A 17,063-nucleotide genomic window follows, 5' to 3' on the forward strand; every position below is an offset into this window, starting at 1 on the left:
TTCTTGCCTTGTCTCTCAGATTGTTCACAGCTTTGTGGAAGTTACCTGTGGCGCTGATGTTTAGGCCAAGGTATGTATAGTTTTTTGTGTGCTCTAGGGCAACAGTGTCTAGATGGAATTTGTATTTGTGGTACTGGTGACTGGACCTTTTTTGGAACACCATTATTTTGGTCTTACTGAGATTTACTGTCAGGGCCCAGGTCTGACAGAATCTGCATAAGATCTAGGTGCTGCTGTAGGCCCTCCTTGGTTGGTGACAGAAGTACCAGATCATCAGCAAACATTAGACATTTCACTTCGGATTCTAGTAGGGTGAGGCCGGGTGCTGCAGACTTTTCTAGTGCCCGCGCCAGTTCGTTGATATATATGTTGAAGAGGGTGGGGCTTAAGCTGCATCCCTGTCTAACCCCACGACCCTGTGTGAAGAAATGTGTGTGTTTTTTGCCAATTTTAACCGCACACTTGTTGTTTGTGTACATGGATTTTATGATGTCGTATGTTTTACCCCCGACACCACTTTCCATCAGTTTGTATAGCAGACCCTCATGCCAAATTGAGTCAAAGGCTTTTTTGAAATCAACAAAGCATGAGAAGACTTTGCCTTTGTTTTGGTTTGTTTGGTTGTCAATTAGGGTGTGCAGGGTGAATACATGGTCTGTTGTACGGTAATTTGGTAAAAAGCCAATTTGACATTTGCTCAGTACATTGTTTTCATTGAGGAAGTGTACAAGTCTGCTGTTAATGATAATGCAGAGGATTTTCCCAAGGTTACTGTTGACGCATATTCCACGGTAGTTATTGGGGTCAAATTTGTCTCCATTTTTGTGGATTGGGGTGATCAGTCCTTGGTTCCAAATATTGGGGAAGATGCCAGAGCTAAGGATGATGTTAAAGAGTTTTAGTATAGCCAATTGGAATTTGTTGTCTGTATATTTGATCATTTCATTGAGGATACCATCAACACCACAGGCCTTTTTGGGTTGGAGGGTTTTTATTTTGTCCTGTAACTCATTCAATGTAATTGGAGAATCCAGTGGGTTCTGGTAATCTTTAATAGTTGATTCTAAGATCTGTATTTGATCATGTATATGTTTTTGCTCTTTATTCTTTGTTATAGAGCCAAAAAGATTGGAGAAGTGGTTTACCCATACATCTCCATTTTGGATTGATAATTCTTCGTGTTGTTGTTTGTTTAGTGTTTTCCAATTTTCCCAGAAGTGGTTAGAGTCTATGGATTCTTCAATTACATTGAGCTGATTTCTGACATGCTGTTCCTTCTTTTTCCGTAGTGTATTTCTGTATTGTTTTAGTGATTCACCATAGTGAAGGCGTAGACTCAGGTTTTCCGGGTCTCTATGTTTTTGGTTGGACAGGTTTCTCAATTGGGGCGTCAGGGTAGCCTAGTGGTTAGAGCATTGGACTAGTAACCAAAAGGTTGCAAGTTCAAATCCCTGAGCTGACAAGGTACAAAATCTGTCGTTCTGCCCTTGAACAGGCAGTTAATCTACTGTTCCTAGGCCATCATTGAAAATAAGAATTTGTTCTTAACTGACTAGCCTAGTAAAATAAAGGTTAAAAAATATATATATATAGAAAATTTATTTCTTAGATTTTTGCCTTCTTCATCAAACCATTTGTCATTGTTGTTAATTTTCTTCGGTTTTCTATTTGAGATTTTTAGATTTGATAGGGAGGCTGAGAGGTCAAATATACTGTTAAGATTTTATACTGCTAAGTTTACACCTTCACTATTACAGTGGAACGTTTTACCCAGGAAATTGTCTAAAGGGGATTGAATTTGTTGTTGCCTAATTGTTTTTTGGTAGGTTTCCAAACTGCATTCCTTCCATCTATAGCATTTCTTAATGTTACTCAGTTCCTTTGGCTTTGATGCCTCATGATTGAGTATTGCCTTGTTTAAGTAGACTGTGATTTTGCTGTGGTCTGATAGGGGTGTCAGTGGGCTGACTGTGAACGCTCTGAGAGACTCTGGGTTGAGGTCAGTGATAAAGTAGTCTACAGTACTACTGCCAAGAGATGAGCTATAGGTGTACCTACCATAGGAGTCCCCTCGAAGCCTACCATTGACTATGTACATACCCAGCGTGCGACAGAGCTGCAGGAGTTGTGACCCGTTTTTGTTGGTTATGTTGTCATAGTTGTGCCTAGGGGGGCATATGTGGGAGGGAATGCTGTCACCTCCAGGCAGGTGTTTGTCCCCCTGTGTGCTGAGGGTGTCAGGTTCTTGTCCTGTTCTGGCATTTAGGTCGCCACAGACTAGTACATGTCCCTGGGCCTGGAAATGATTGATTTCCCCCTCCAGGGTGGAGAAGCTGTCTTCATTAAAATATGGGGATTCTAGTGGGGGGATATAGGTAGCACACAGGAGGACATTTTTCTCTGTTAGGATAATTTCCTTTTGAATTTCTAGCCAAATGTAGAATGTTCCTGTTTTGATTAATTTAATGGAGTGAGTTAGGTCTGCTCTATACCAAATTAGCATACCACCTGAGTCCCTTCCCTGTTTCACACCTGGTAGTTTGGTGGATGGGACTACCAGCTCTCTGTAACCTAGAGGGCAACCAGTGGGTCTGTCTCCTCTATACCAGGTTTCTTGCAGGATGACAATGTCTGTATTACCGATTTCTTTGGTGAAGTCCGGGTTTCTGCTCTTCAGGCCAAAGGCAGATGACCTCAGGCCTTGGATATTCCAGGATGATATAGTGAATGCTTTTTGTTCCATAGAGTGTCCAATGTTGTTGTTCGTGGTTTGGCCTCGGGCCAAAGCAGAGCCTGCTGAGCATCTGGTACATGCCATTGGCTTGGGAGAGTGTGAGAGTGGGGGTTGGGACTGTTTGCCCGCTCACTACCTGGGCATATGTGTTGCTTCCATGTTGAGGCCCTCGTTGCGGGGGTGGGGTGCATGGGGTGGGCAGGAGTGGCATAGGTCTGATCTTAGGGGGCCTAAATGGGGTGTGGGCATGGTTGACGTGGGGGGTGTTGATTGGTTGGGGCGGGGGTGTGGATGTGTCTGGGTGTGCGGTGGTCTGGATGTAATTCCTCTTGGCGTGGGTCCTCTATGTGTAGGTCCAGGGGGGGGGGGGGTCCTGCAGGTCTGGGAGGGGGTCTCGCTGGTCTGGGTGGGGTGTCTATTGATCTGTTGCTCCTGTGTGAAGTGTTGGGGATACGTTTGAGAGCGATGTCCTTTAGAGTTCGGGCAAAGGTGGGCACTGCTGCCTTGTAGAGGTGGACCTGGTCATAGAGGGTGTTCAAGTCCAGGGTGGAGTGGTGAGCCAGGAAAACGTTTGGTTTTGAGGCACAGTCACGGGAAATACTTGCGTTTACCCGCTGTATTGTGGCAGGGTGGAAGTCTTTTCGTGGTAGCAGGGTGGAGATAACCACTTGTGCGTTGGGGAAAGTAGAAGAAGCCTTTTCAATCACTCCCTTCAGTGCTGTGGCCACCCTTTCCTGCTGTGCTCTCAGGTCGTTTGTGCCTGTGTGTATTATTATGTGGCTGGGTGAGCCTAGTTTGGCCTCAGACAGAAGGTCTAGGGCGCGCTGGGTGTTTGGACACCAGAGTTTTCTCTCTCTCCTGCCCCTCTTTCTCTCATCTTCCATCTCTCTCTCTCTGTAAAACACCATAGCGCTTGGACACACTGACCCACTTTCCCGCGCACACACTACTCTAATAATCTGTGCTGCTGTACTGCAGTAATGGGCTTATAAGTCTCTTCTATCAGACTCTGGGCTTCGTTCCACAGCAGTGTTACACTCATGCCTGTATGAACACTGCATCGGCTCTGTATTCAGAATGAGTCTGTCTGTCTGTCTGTCTGTCTGTCTGTCTGTCTGTCTGTCTGTCTGTCTGTCTGTCTGTCTGTCTGTCTGTCTGTCTGTCTGTCTGTCTGTCTGTCTGTCTGTCTGTCTGTCTGTCTGTCTGTCTGTCTGTCTGGGAGGGAGTGAGGTGTTGTTGTGCATCATGCAGCAGTAGGAGGAAGGTTGTGGGAGGCAGATTTCACTGCAGCACTCGCTTCTTTTCCTCTTCAGTTCAATCAAAGTATTCTCTTCAGATTAGATGTACTGTACTGTATATGCTTACATACACCTAGATACACAGAGTCACAGGATCTATTCATTTAGAAAGTCTATCTCGCTCTCTTCCCCCCCTCTCACTCTCTTTCTCTCTCTCACTAACTCACTCAATCTGTTTCTCTCTTTTGTCTTTCTCCATCTCTCTCCAGTAACAAAAAGCTACTGACTATGTCACATCCGTATGCATTTCTACCCCCCATAGCCCTCTAGCTTGATTCAACACCACAGCTTAATACAGTGAGCTATAGACTAGATGTGTTTTTATAGAACACTTGTCCACAGTAAACCTTGTCCTTACAGAGACTGTGTTTGACAGTAGACCTCTGGCTTTACTCTTATAGCTTTGGATTTTCCTGAGCTATATGTAATAACAGAGAGTTAGAATGCAATGAAAGTGTGCTATGCTCATCTTTAATTATGAACATACACTGCACACAGCCCATCAACACTTAATTTGCACTGCAGCCTTTCCCTTTGGCTCAATCCTTCAAATTGAATGTGTTTCTCTGTGCGTGGTTCTCAGACAGCTTGCAGTCTTCCACCCCACCCTTTCGCTACAACACAGAAACAATAACATATTCATTTTCAGGGGGAGGAGTGGGATGTGTTGCCATGACGACTGGCCGAGTCATGGTGAAGACTGTACCATTCTTTAAGAAATTTTGGGCGTGGTGGGGGGTGCAGCTAAACGTCTGTGGGGTGTTTGGTGGAAAGGCACTGGGAAGCAACCTCTGCCATGGGCCATGTTTCAGTCTTCACCAGCCCTAACCTGCAGTGGGGCAGGGCAAGGTCAGCAGGACAGGGAAATGTGTGTCTGAAACTCTCTATCTTTTTGTCTGCGGGTATATTACCCTCAGTGAAGATGGTGTTGTTCCTGGTGCAGGTGTTTATGAAGATTGTGATATTTATTACAAAAACATACTCTCCTCTGTTCACTAGTGGATTACAGAGATATTCACACCCTTGCATATCTAACCATGTTCTGTTAGCTATTGTAAGGACCAAACACAGTAAAACAATACAAATAACATGCATAATTGCTGACATATTATAAAATACAGTATATTTTGTGTTTGGTAATAGCAAACGTGTTTCTTTAGTTATGGTAAACATGCTTGTGTTTCCCTGGATTCCTGACCAGGAATCCTCTGGGCCCTACTCATGAAGCATAAGGGGAACATGAAGATAACACTAGTATCTCTCACTATATTTCTCTCTCTGTTTCTCCCTTTCTCTTCACCCTCTCTTGTCACCCTCTCTATCTTTCTCCCTCTCTCTCCCTCCCCCTCTCTCTCTCTATCGCTCTCTCTCTCTCTCTCTCTCTCTCTCTCTCTCTCTCTCTCTCTCTCTCTCTCTCTCTCTCTCTCTCTCTCTCTATCTATCTATCTATCTATCTATCTATCTATCTATCTATCTATCTATCTATCTATCTCTGTTTCTCCCTCTCTCTTCACCCTCTCTTGTCACCCTCTCTATCTTTCTCCCTCTCTCTCCCTCTCCCTCTCTCTCTCTCTCTCTCTCTCTCTCTCTCTCTCTCTCTCTCTCTCTCTCTCTCTCTCTCTCTCTCTCTCTCTCTCTCTCTCTCTCTAGCTCTCTCTCTCTCTCTCTCTCTCTCTCTCACCCTCTCTCTCTCACTCTCACCCTCTCACTCCCTCCCTCCCTCTCTCTCTCTCTCTCTCTCTCTCTCTCTCTCTCTCTCTCTCTCTCTCTCTCTCTCTAGCTCTCTCTCTCTCTCTCTCTCACTCTCACCCTCTCTCTCTCACTCTCACCCTCTCACCCTCTCTCTCTCTCTCTCCTCTCTCTCTCTCTCTCTCTCTCTCTCTCTCTCTCTCTCTCTCTCTCTCTCTCTCTCTCTATCTATCTATCTATCTATCTATCTATCTATCTATCTATCTATCTATCTCTCTTTCGCTCTCTCTCTCCCTCTCTCTCACTGTCTCTCTCTCGCTGTCTCTCTCTCTCGCCCTCTCTCTCTCTCTCTCTCTCTCTCTCTCTCTCTCTCTCTCTCTCTCTCTCTCTCTCTCTCTCTCTCTCTCTCTCTGTAGCTCTCTCTCTCTCTCTCTCTGTTTCTCCCTTTCTCTTCACCCTCTCTTGTCACCCTCTCTATCTCTCTCTCTGTCTCTCTCTCTCTCTCTCCTATCTCCTGTCTCTATCTCTCTCTCTCACACACACACACACACACACACACACACACACACACACACACACACACACACACACACACACACACACACACACACACACACACACACACACACACACACACACACACACACACACACACACACACACACACACACACACACACACACACACACACACACACGCTTAGACCAACATAACATGCAAAAGAATCATGTTTAACACACAAGTATATTTTATATTTTCAGTTAGCTCGTATTTTCCATTCCAGTGAGAGGAAACAGGTGCGCATTGTTTATGCAACTCTCGTGCTGCCTGTTGTCTGCCGCATGCACCCGCGTGAGCCGTCCGCGTGTGTGGTGCTGTCCACCCGCGTGGTGCTGAAATGCTCCGCTCGGTCTGTACAGCGCGTTTGGGTCTCCTTTCTGCCCCAGCGCACCTATTTTCAGGGATTGAATAATGTTGTGCTGCAGCAGTGGGTCCTATTCTGCCTCTGATCATCGTGATGAAATACGACTATATTTATGTTTTGTCGGCCTGGCCCATATTACATGATTCATAATTAAAACGTTATCTTCATCTAACACTGTAATTCGAGCTCCCGCACTTTCCAGGGAGATTTAGATAATCTATGTCCCCTGGATGTAGCCTATTGTCGTTAAATCAGTGTGGACAAATTTATATTGTGACACATAGTTTAAGGACACAGATAGTTTAAATCTGTGTCTTTAGGCTATATAGATTTGTCCTATCTTTGCTAAATACTTCCTCAATCAGTTAGATAGGCAAATTAGAAAAATAATGAAATACACTGAGTGTACAAAACATTAGCAACACCTTCCTAATATTGAGTTGCACCCCCATTTGCCCTCAGAACAGCCTCAATTTGTCTGGGGCATGGACTCTACAAGGTGTCGAAAGCTTTCCACAGGAATGCTGGACCATGTTGACTCCAATGCTTCCCACAGTTGTGTCAAGTTGGCTGGATGTCTTTTGGGTGGTGGACCATTCTTGATGCATACGGGAAATTGTTGAGCGTGAATAACAGAGCAGAGTTGCAGTTCTTGACACACTCATACCAGTGAGCCTGGCACCTACTACCATACCCCGTTCAAAGGCACTTCAATATTTTGTTTTGCCCATTCACCCTCTGAATGGCACACATACACAATTCACGTCTTAACTGTCTCAAGACTTTAAAATCCTTATTTAACCTCTCCTCCCCTTCATCTACACTGATTGAAGTGGATTTAACAGGTGACATCAATAAGGGATCATAGATTACACCTGGATTCAGATGGTCAGATTATGTCATGGAAAGTGTATGTTTTCTTAATATTTTGTACACTGCTTTGTAAATACACACTACTAAATCATGTGTGTGTGTTCGTGTGCATGCATGTGTTCGTGTATGTGTGCGTGAAACCTCTATCCTCCTCTTCACTTCCCTCTCTCACGATCCTTTCATTCCCAGCCCGTTACTCCCCCCTCCCGTTCAGATTGAGCAGGCTACTGCGGGGATGAGAGAGACTGGCTTCCTGCTCCTTATGACGCGCTATGAGAACACCACTAGGCTGTGCTTCACTCTCATTGCCACACGACGGCAGAAAGAGTACAGTAAACGGAGGGCTTAAAAGGGTACAGTTCTGCTAATATAATAACTTTAATAATCGTACTATTAATGATAATAAACATAATATAGGCCTATATATGCATTCATTATTGATTATTTAATTCAGCATTTATAGAAGTACCACATATGTTTAGTAAAATAGCACCTTTATTACTTCTGAATCAAAGTAACATGTTTTATTGTGAGTGAATACATTGTGCTGCTCATATGTTTCTGTGTTTTAAGCGTTCTTCTCCAGTCTAAACATAGTGTGCCTTTAAGATCAAGTGAACCAGTGATTGGTCTGTAGCAGAGTGTTTTTTGCACCAATACTGTGTAGAGCCATACAAAGGGATCTACTCCCTCCCCTTAGCCTCAGCATCTCATCCCTTAGCCTACAATGCTCAGATGTGGGAGCTAATCATGCACTGACTGGAAACAAAACACGGTCCGTTTGAAATTCGTGGAAATGTTTACGTGAATCATTTTTATTTCCATATTATGTGATGGTATTTCCTGCGAACAGGAGACTGACTCAATGGAACAAAGGACAATGAGTATTCGTGGCCTTTTGAAGTGGCAAGTGTTCTGGATTTATCAATATGTTCTCCTGTGGAATACAATAGAGTCACAGATTCGATACACCATACCTGAGGAATTGAACGTGGTCTCTGTTGTTGGGAATATAGCTAAGGACTTTGGTTTGGCAATACCTGAGCTTTATGACCGTAACTAAGGATAGCCTCTGATGCTGGTAAGCAGTATTTCAGTGTGGATTTGGAAAAGGGTGAACTGGTTGTCAATGAGAGGATAGACAGAGAGGAGTTATGTGGAGAGAGCGTCCCTTGTATGTTACCATTGGAGGTTATCGTTGAACATCCCTTACAGGTGCATCGCATTAACATCGATATACAGGATTTAAATAATAATTTTCCGAGTTTCCTTACAAATGAAAGGGTTTCGAAAATAGCTGAGTCTATCACTGCAGGTGCGAAGTTCACAATGGAAAGCGCACATGACTCTGACGTAACCTCAAACTCCTTACGGTCCTATAGTGTCAGTGATAATGATAAGTTCTTGTTAAATGTGAAGACCCAAGATGGCACAAAAATACCAGAGCTTGTGCTGAAGACTTCATTAGACAGAGAGAAGAATGCAGTTCATAAGCTTGTGCTCACCGCTGTAGACGGACGGGAATCCTGCACGATCTGGCACCTCTGAAATTACGGTCATAGTGTTAGATATTAACGATAACGCACCCCAATTTGAAATAGTATTTATTTGCAGACCAAACCCCCGATACAATAATGTCATTACTTGATGTTGATTCTAATACTGGAGATATAACTATCAAAGGGCAGCTTGATTATGACCAAATACATTTGCATAAATTCGACCTAATGGCAAAAGATAAAGGCAATCCACAAATGGAGGGACAATGCAGTATAAAGATAAAGATTCCTGATGTTAATGATAATGCCCCTGAAATGATTATAGCCCCACTCACCAGTCCAATACCGGAGAATTCTTCCCCTGGAATGGTTGTTGCATTGATTAGCACTAAAGACATAGACGGTGGTGAGAATGGCAAAGTAAAGCTAATCATAACAACGGGCTCACCGTTCACCCTGAAGCCCTCCGTCTCCAACCATTACGCACTGTTGACCAACGGCCCATTAGACCGAGAGACGTTCCCGGAGTATGATGTTGTCATAACCGCAGTTGATTCAGCGTACCCACCTTTATCTACAAAGAAAACCGTGACTGTGGAAATATTAGATGCAAATTATAACCCTCCAGGGTTTTCCCAGCCCTCGTATACTGTTTATGTTAAAGAAAATGGCACCCCGGGATCTATCTTGCGCTCAGTGTCCGCCTCTGATACAGACATGGGTGAAAATGCCAAGATCTCCTATTCTATATTAGACTCTAAAGTACAAGACGTGTCAGTCTCCTCCTATATTTACATACACTCCGATAACGGCAGCATCTACAGCATGCACTCGTTTGACTATGAGAAACTGAAAGTGTTTCAGATCCAGGTGCAGGCAAAGGATCACGGCTCTCCGTCTCTGAGCAGCAACGCCATGTTTTTATCATGGACCAGAATGACAATGCCCCCGCTGTTATTTACCCCTCCGCTGTCATGGCCTCTGTCTCCCATCAGAAGATGCCCCGGTCCGCTAAAGCAGGCCACTTCGCCACTAAGATATCCGCAGTGGACGCAATCTCAGGCCACAACGCATCGATTTCCTATAGGCTGGCAGAGGCCACAGACTCGTCTCTGTTCAGTGTGGATCTTTACACAGGTGAGGTGAGGACAAAACGCGCTGTTTCAGAGCAGGATGACTCCTCTCAGAGGCTGCTTATAGAGATGAAGGACAACGGGGAGCCGGTCCAGTCCACCACAGTCACAGTCAATATACTGTTAGAGGACTGGCAACACGAGCCCATATCGGAATAACCGCCTGAAAAATGCAGAGCCCAGCAGGGAAAACAGTAAATTCACCTTTTATTTGATAATCTCTCTGACTTCTGTGTCCGTCTTGTCTTTGTTAACGCTTAGCGTCTTTGTGGTGAAGTGCGTTAGAAATAGTAGGAGCAGCTCGAGTTGCTGTATCAGACGGGCTGACTCTGACGGATACAAGAATCCCAACAGGAACCTGCAGATCCAGCTCAACACTGATGGCCCTATTAAGTATGTAGAGGTCCTGGGAGGGGACATGTTGTCTCAGAGCCAGTCTTTCAGGTCGTGTCTCTCTCCAATGTCAGAGTTCAGTGATTTCACCCTCGTTAAGCCCAGCAGCATCATTGACTTTAAGGAAATGATAAACGTGCTTGACGCATCTTTACCAGACAGTGCGTGGACGTTCGAGAGCCAACAGGTGAGCCCACAGTAAAAGCATTTACTTCAGTGACGTAATATCAGAAAAAAACATAACGTGAGTATAGGAATAGAATGACTTCAATGTTATTTTTTCTCTCCTTAAATGTGAAGCACAATTTTAAGATAAAATAACTTGATCCAAGCGTTTTTCACTTCATACTTTGTCTCTTCCCTTCTTTAACCGCATGTTATGCTTTCAACGAGGCCTACATGTTATTTCCTTAATCGAAACTAACATTTTATCTTTAGCATATTTATTCTCTTGAACGTTATCAAAACAGGCAGGCTATGTAAAACCCGGAGTTTTAAAGAACTTCACAATTAACAGGCTCACGGAAATTAAGTATTTGTATGATATTTATGAACGCAAGTGAGAAGTGTTATACTCAAATGAAATGATACTCAAATTTAAAATTATATCTGTGATATAAATTATATCTGTGACATAAATGAGCAGTAAGAAATGAGCATGTACATGCTTTCAGGAATGGGGTTATTTGTTTACCTCTGCCAGCAGAGAGCGGTTTTCACATTTCATCACCATGGACAGGGACAATCGTTTTCTACAGGCCAGGAAACCCTTCGCTTGCTATATTGTTTCTGCTGTTTATACCACACGTCTGCTAGACATAGGTCCATTTTCAATTCGTTTTCAATTATTTACTTTGACCTTCAGATAAAGGGCTATTGCGATGATTATCCTCACTGTCATTATTTCAAAATCATAGCTGTCCAGAGAAAGCAGTCATTTTGCATTCCCTCATGAATACCATCTCCATTTCATCATGAATACCATCTCCATTTCATCACGAATGCACTGGTGTGTTAACAAGTTTGAAACGCTGACACCTATGACAGAAATATGGCTATGACTTTAACAGCCACTCGGTTTTTAATTGGTTTAAACGTTGCTGTGCTCTGCCCCAATAGCATGCTTAACTGTACAAAAAGATATACTCCCTCCCCCATCATCAGCAGCGCAGCCCATACAATGCATAGAGCTGGGAGAGACGGAGTTGTGCTCACCCATTCATTCACAGTGGAATTAGATACCTGGCTAAAAAGGATATGTGATCAATAACCATTTCCATGCAATATTTTATTCTAAACATGTTTTTCACGCCTTATTTTTTTCGAGTTACAGCAATATGAGGAAATTCACATTGAAAGAGAGGTCGCATCTGAGCGATCGGAGAGGACAAGTGCTATGGCTGTTCAGTTGCTTTTTGTCTTGGAATACAACAGGAGCACAGATTCGTTACACTGTTCCAGAGGAATTTAGCGTGGGATCCGTGGTTGGGAATATAGCTAAAGATCTAAATTTGGATGTAGCTGAGATTTCTGATCGTAAGTTGAGGATAGCCTCCGTGGCTGGTAAGCAGTATTTCAGTGTGAATTTGGGTAAGGGCGACCTGGTTGTGAGCGATAGAATTGACAGAGATAGTCTGTGCGGACAAAGCATCAGTTGTCTCTTGCCATTAGAAGTCATCGTTGAGAATCCTCTAATGCTCCACAGAATGGAAGTTGAAATGAAGGATATAAATGACAATGCTCCACAATTTCAATCAACAGAGCGGACTTTGAAAATCGCAGAATCTACCGCCCCTGGTATGCGCTTTTCTTTGGAGAGCGCGCAGGATCCTGACGTTGGGGACAATTCTTTAAAATATTACACTCTCAGCAAAAACGAACATTTCAGATTGAAAGTACAGGATATTGGTGATGGAAGAAAAGTGCCTGAATTAGTATTGGTGAAAGCACTGGACCGAGAAAATAAGGCAGCATACCAACTGTTGTTGACAGCCTTGGATGGGACCTCGCAGATAACTCGCAGATAACTGTTGTTGTCCTTGTCAGCGTTCAGTGACTTCACCCTCGTTAAGCCCAGCAGCACCATTGACGTTAAGGAGATGTTAAACGTGCTTGACGCATCTTTACCTGATAGTACGTGGACGTTCAAGAGCCAACAGGTGAGCATAGACTGAACGAAGTGCTAGACATCCAGTCAGTACTCAACCCTCAATTGTGTCATAGGAATTAGGACAGTGCAGACCCATGCACCTCCTCTGAAAAAGTGTCCGTTCAGAAGCTACAGGACCCTTGCGCGTGGAAGGGAATCGGTGTTACCTTATTTTTTATTTCCTCTGAATTATCATATTTGAAAGTAATTGTAGCTCTTGGAGCGTTATTTTTGTTACTGCGTGGTTCAATGATAAAATAGGATATTTCCCCGACATGAGGAGTTGAACAATCTGAGATTTGGAGACAAGAAGAAAGGCATTGGGATGGCCGGTGCTCTGGCTCTCCTCTCCGCTTTATACAGCGCATCACTTCCTGCTGAACTTTCTTATTCCGTATTGGAGGATTTAAAACCGGGGGCCTTTGTCAGGACATAGCGAAGGACTTGGGCCTCGGCGTACTAATTCATGTGAACGGAAACCCACAAGTTGTCTCTGAATCTTTTGCCAAGTACTTTGACGTGAACGTGAGTTTTAGTAATCAAACAAACTATGGACAGAGAACGTCTTTGTGCATTAACTTTGCCATGTTCTCTTACGGTTCAGCTTGTTTTTCAAAACCCTCAGGAATTACACCGTTTTGTCATCAAAAAAATATTTATCTTGAAGTGTCTGAGGCTACCGCAACGGGCACTAGGTTTCGTTTGGTCAGCACACCGGATCTAGATGTAGACATGAACTCATTAAGCACATACATCTTCAGGCCTAACGACTTGTTCATATTGAAATTTGAATAAAAAAGTGATGGCAGGAAATCCCCCGAGTTATTACAGGAGAAACCTCTGGACAGTGAAAAGCAGTCAGTATTCCACCTGCTGCAGTCAGTATTCCACCTGCTGCAGTCAGTATTCCACCTGCTGCAGTCAGTATTCCACCTGCTGCACTCAGTATTCCACCTGCTGCACTCAGTATTCCACCTGCTGCAGTCAGTATTCCACCTGCTGCAGTCAGTATTCCACAGTCAGTATTACTGCTGCACTCAGTATTCCACCTGCTGCACTCAGTATTCCACCTGCTGCACTCAGTATTCCACCTGCTGCAGTCAGTATTCCACCTGCTGCAGTCAGTATTCCACCTGCTGCACTCAGTATTCCACCTGCTGCACTCAGTATTCCACCTGCTGCAGTCAGTATTCCACCTGCTGCAGTCAGTATTCCACCTGCTGCAGTCAGTATTCCACCTGCTGCACTCAGTATACCACCTGCTGCAGTTAGTATTCCACCTGCTGCACTCAGTATTCCACCTGCTGCAGTCAGTATTCCACCTGCTGCAGTCAGTATTCCACCTGCTGCAGTCAGTATTACACCTGCTGCAGTCAGTATTCAACCTGCTGCAGACAGTATTCCACCTGCTGCAGTCAGTATTCCACCTGCTGCAATCATTATTCCACCTGCTGCAGTCAGTATTCCACCTGCTGCACTCAGTATTCCACCTGCTTCTTACGGCTGTAGATGGTGGACAACCTGAGAAATCAGGGACTACTTCTGTTCTTATTAATATACTAGATGTCAATGGCAATGCTCCAGTACTTGACCAGCTAATGAAAACAGCTAGTTTGTTGGAAAACGCTCCACCAAGCACATTATTGACTAAACTCAGGGCATCTGGCTCTGATTCTGGTCTTAATGGGGAGATATCTTAACTCTTTAGTAAGTTCTGATCCGAGTGAAAGGAGAGGTGGAGTATGAAATGGCTGACATTTATGACATCACTGTGCATGCCAGAGCCCCCGCCATGGAAGGCTCCTGTCACATTCAAGTCAAAATCAATGACAAGAACGACAACAACCCAAAGATAATCATAAATGCATGATCTAAAGTGGTCCAGGAGGACGTATAATCAGACACTGTTATAGCCTTCATCACTTGTAGAAATGGGGAGGTTGACGTCCGCATTCCCTCTGATCTTTAATTTAGGTTGATACCCCCTCTGAGGAGCACTATAGCCTGGTTACAGATGGCTCTTTGGACCGAGAGGCTGTGACTGAATACACCATCACAGTGACAGCCACAGACTCCGGCTCCCCCCCTCTTCTCTCAGTCCTCCTACTCTGTTGATATAGCGGAGAACAATGCCCATGGTGCTCTCATCCTGACTGTGACTCCATTCGACCAGGACCTCGCCCAGAACGCCCACCTCTCCTTCTCCATCCTGGATCTTGAGGTGCAAGGCTCGGCCGTGTCCTCTTTGGTCTACATAAACTCTGAGAACGGTGACCTGCATGCCATTCGTGCCCTCGACCATGAGCAGGTGAATGTGTTCTAGGTGCAGAGCTCCAATGTGACCATGCATTTATAAAAATGACTTATGCAGAAAACCACGTATAAGTAGTTATTTATACAACTTTACTTTGACGTGGGAATGTCAAAAGTCTAGACTTGATGTAGGTGATTTTCCTGCTGGTTATGTATGGATATGATTTTTTCCCTTGCAGTTTGATGTCAGACCATTTATTTTTCACATCAGCCACAGTTCTGTCTTGCTGCTCCACCTGGTTCACTGCAGCGGCAACACACTCCCAAGATACCTGTTTGGCTTTGTTTGTCAACCCACTATTTAGTCCAGCGAATAATACGTGTTGCCTGTCTTCAATCTCCTCTACCATCGCTGTGATCTCATCTTCCAAAAAGTTAGCTTTTCTCTTTTGATCCATGGCTATTCTTGACTAAACCCTCATTTGCACTAGCATTCTATAAACGGAAATTGCGGATTGTAAAGCACTATCAGGTGCCGTCAATTTGAAGTTAATTTGAGATTTATAGATCACAGGTGCATAAGTTACAAATGGGCTTCTTAGAACCTGGTTAGGCAAGGCTTTTTATGCTCAGTATCTTTTATGAATCCAACATAAACACACTGTCGGAAATGATCTTAAGACTAAGTTCAAGTATAAATCTAAGAACATTTTTATAAATGAGACCCCTGGTCAACAGGGTGGTGTGTGGGGACCCAGACAGTGGGCACAACAGTGGCCTGACTCTTCTACAGCCTCTCTGGGAGGGACGCAGGGCTCTTCCATGCGCACGGCCCATAGATTTGAAGAAGAAGATGCTACGTTCAGTGCTGGTGCAGGACCGTGGCAAGCCTGCTCTCTCTACCAGTGTGCCAGTCAATATCACTGTGTCTGAGAAGGGTGCAGACATGTCCTCCCAGCTCAGCAGGGCTCTGGCCTTACCCTGGCTCTGATTGGCTATCTGGACTGTGTCGCGATTATGTGTTTGGTGACAAGAATTAGTGTGGTGATGCGCTGGATGAGACACAGAGGCTACCTGACTTGGTTGGGCCTGGGCCCCAAGCAGGCCCTTCACTCCCACTCTCATAAAGACCTCCACCTGCAGCTCAACACGGACAGGTCGCTGCGCTACATAAAGTTGGGGGGGGGGGGGCAGCAGTGACAGGGACAAATGCAATAGCAATGCAGCCTATGTGAGGGCTCTCTCAAACTAATGAGATAAGACCATGTCAAGACTTAAACGTAAGAGTGCATCTCTGTATGTGTGAATGTGTGTGGGTGTTTAGATGTTAAACCACTTGTGGTTACCTCTCAGGAAAATACTTAGCGATTTAAAGACACTTGTGAATTCTCAGGGAAGTACAGAATGTTTTGTTTGTGATTAAGTGCTTAAATCCCAGTGGTGTATCCTCTTGTCTGCCCGGGGAAGACTGAATATTTCATATGACTGCGGGGGGGAACGCTCTCTGTACTAGACATGCAATTACACCGAGGGTGTTCTCACTCAACATGTGTTCGTTTGCACAGTGACAGGGATGGGGAGGGACATGGTGAGTAGGATGTGGGGGTAAGTGGCAGTATGGGTCATAATAATGAGGATATTGAGGTCAGCTGTTGACCTTTGACTGCTTATTGAATGAGGTAAAGCTAATAGATTGGGGTTGTTGCATTGAACCTATAGCCAGTGGCCACCACTCATGACCTCACCAAACAGAGTGCCTGACTTTCTCTCTGTCTGACTTTATGTGACTCATCCCTTTAATTGGTAACTCCCTGAGTCAAGCCTCAGTCATAAATAGATGGAAATACACCTTCATAGAGAGGAGAGTTTTTTGCTGTATACTATTCACACATTTGACCTGCTTTTAATCAGACCTATATTTGTCATATATCGCTGAACATAACTGTTTATTGAACTTCATGACCCCTTTTTGCTTCTTGTGAAAGTACAGTAATAACTCCTGCATGGCACGTCACCCATTCATAGAGAGTAGTCCAGTGTATGAGATTATTACAGGCCTGGCCGTAGGGCTTCGCTAGGCTGCAAGCCTGGCAGGGCTCTGTCTGTGTAATCCAGCC

General features: G+C 44.4%; 3 protein-coding genes across 11 annotated transcripts in view; all 3 read left to right on the plus strand.

The window, feature by feature from the left end:
- Nucleotides 1-17,063, plus strand: part of LOC123999314 (protocadherin gamma-A5-like) — a 37,754-nt gene that overhangs the window by 10,491 nt on the left and 10,200 nt on the right. The window contains exons 1-2 of one of the 9 annotated variants that reach the window (XM_046304942.1): nt 8,191-8,600; nt 10,413-10,731. The exons of 6 other annotated variants lie outside the window; for them this stretch is intronic. In XM_046304942.1, the coding sequence (XP_046160898.1) occupies nt 10,570-10,731 (162 nt within the window). In that variant the 5' untranslated portion in view covers nt 8,191-8,600; nt 10,413-10,569. Of the gene's footprint in view, nt 1-8,190; nt 8,601-10,412; nt 10,732-12,514; nt 12,704-17,063 lie in introns of those variants that run through there. 2 more of the 9 variants (XM_046304944.1, XM_046304943.1) reach the window with 2 other exon arrangements.
- On the plus strand, nt 9,796-10,310 carry LOC123999317 (protocadherin beta-7-like). The gene has a single exon (XM_046304948.1). The coding sequence runs from the start codon at nt 9,945-9,947 to the stop codon at nt 10,308-10,310; it is 366 nt and encodes a 121-aa protein (XP_046160904.1). The 5' UTR covers nt 9,796-9,944.
- LOC123999316 (protocadherin gamma-C5-like) lies at nt 11,736-12,571 on the plus strand. Its single transcript, XM_046304947.1, has one exon. It carries the CDS (start codon nt 11,882-11,884, stop codon nt 12,569-12,571), a length of 690 nt encoding a protein of 229 aa, XP_046160903.1. The 5' UTR covers nt 11,736-11,881.

This window comes from Oncorhynchus gorbuscha, linkage group LG16 (assembly GCF_021184085.1).
Source record: "Oncorhynchus gorbuscha isolate QuinsamMale2020 ecotype Even-year linkage group LG16, OgorEven_v1.0, whole genome shotgun sequence".
Classification (NCBI taxonomy): Eukaryota; Metazoa; Chordata; class Actinopteri; order Salmoniformes; family Salmonidae; genus Oncorhynchus; species Oncorhynchus gorbuscha.

Coding starts and splice junctions, on each gene's coding strand:
- LOC123999316 (XM_046304947.1), top strand. CDS start 11,882: ATGAGGAAATTCACATTGAAAGAGAGGTCGCATCTGAGCGATCGGAGA.
- LOC123999317 (XM_046304948.1), top strand. CDS start 9,945: ATGGACCAGAATGACAATGCCCCCGCTGTTATTTACCCCTCCGCTGTC.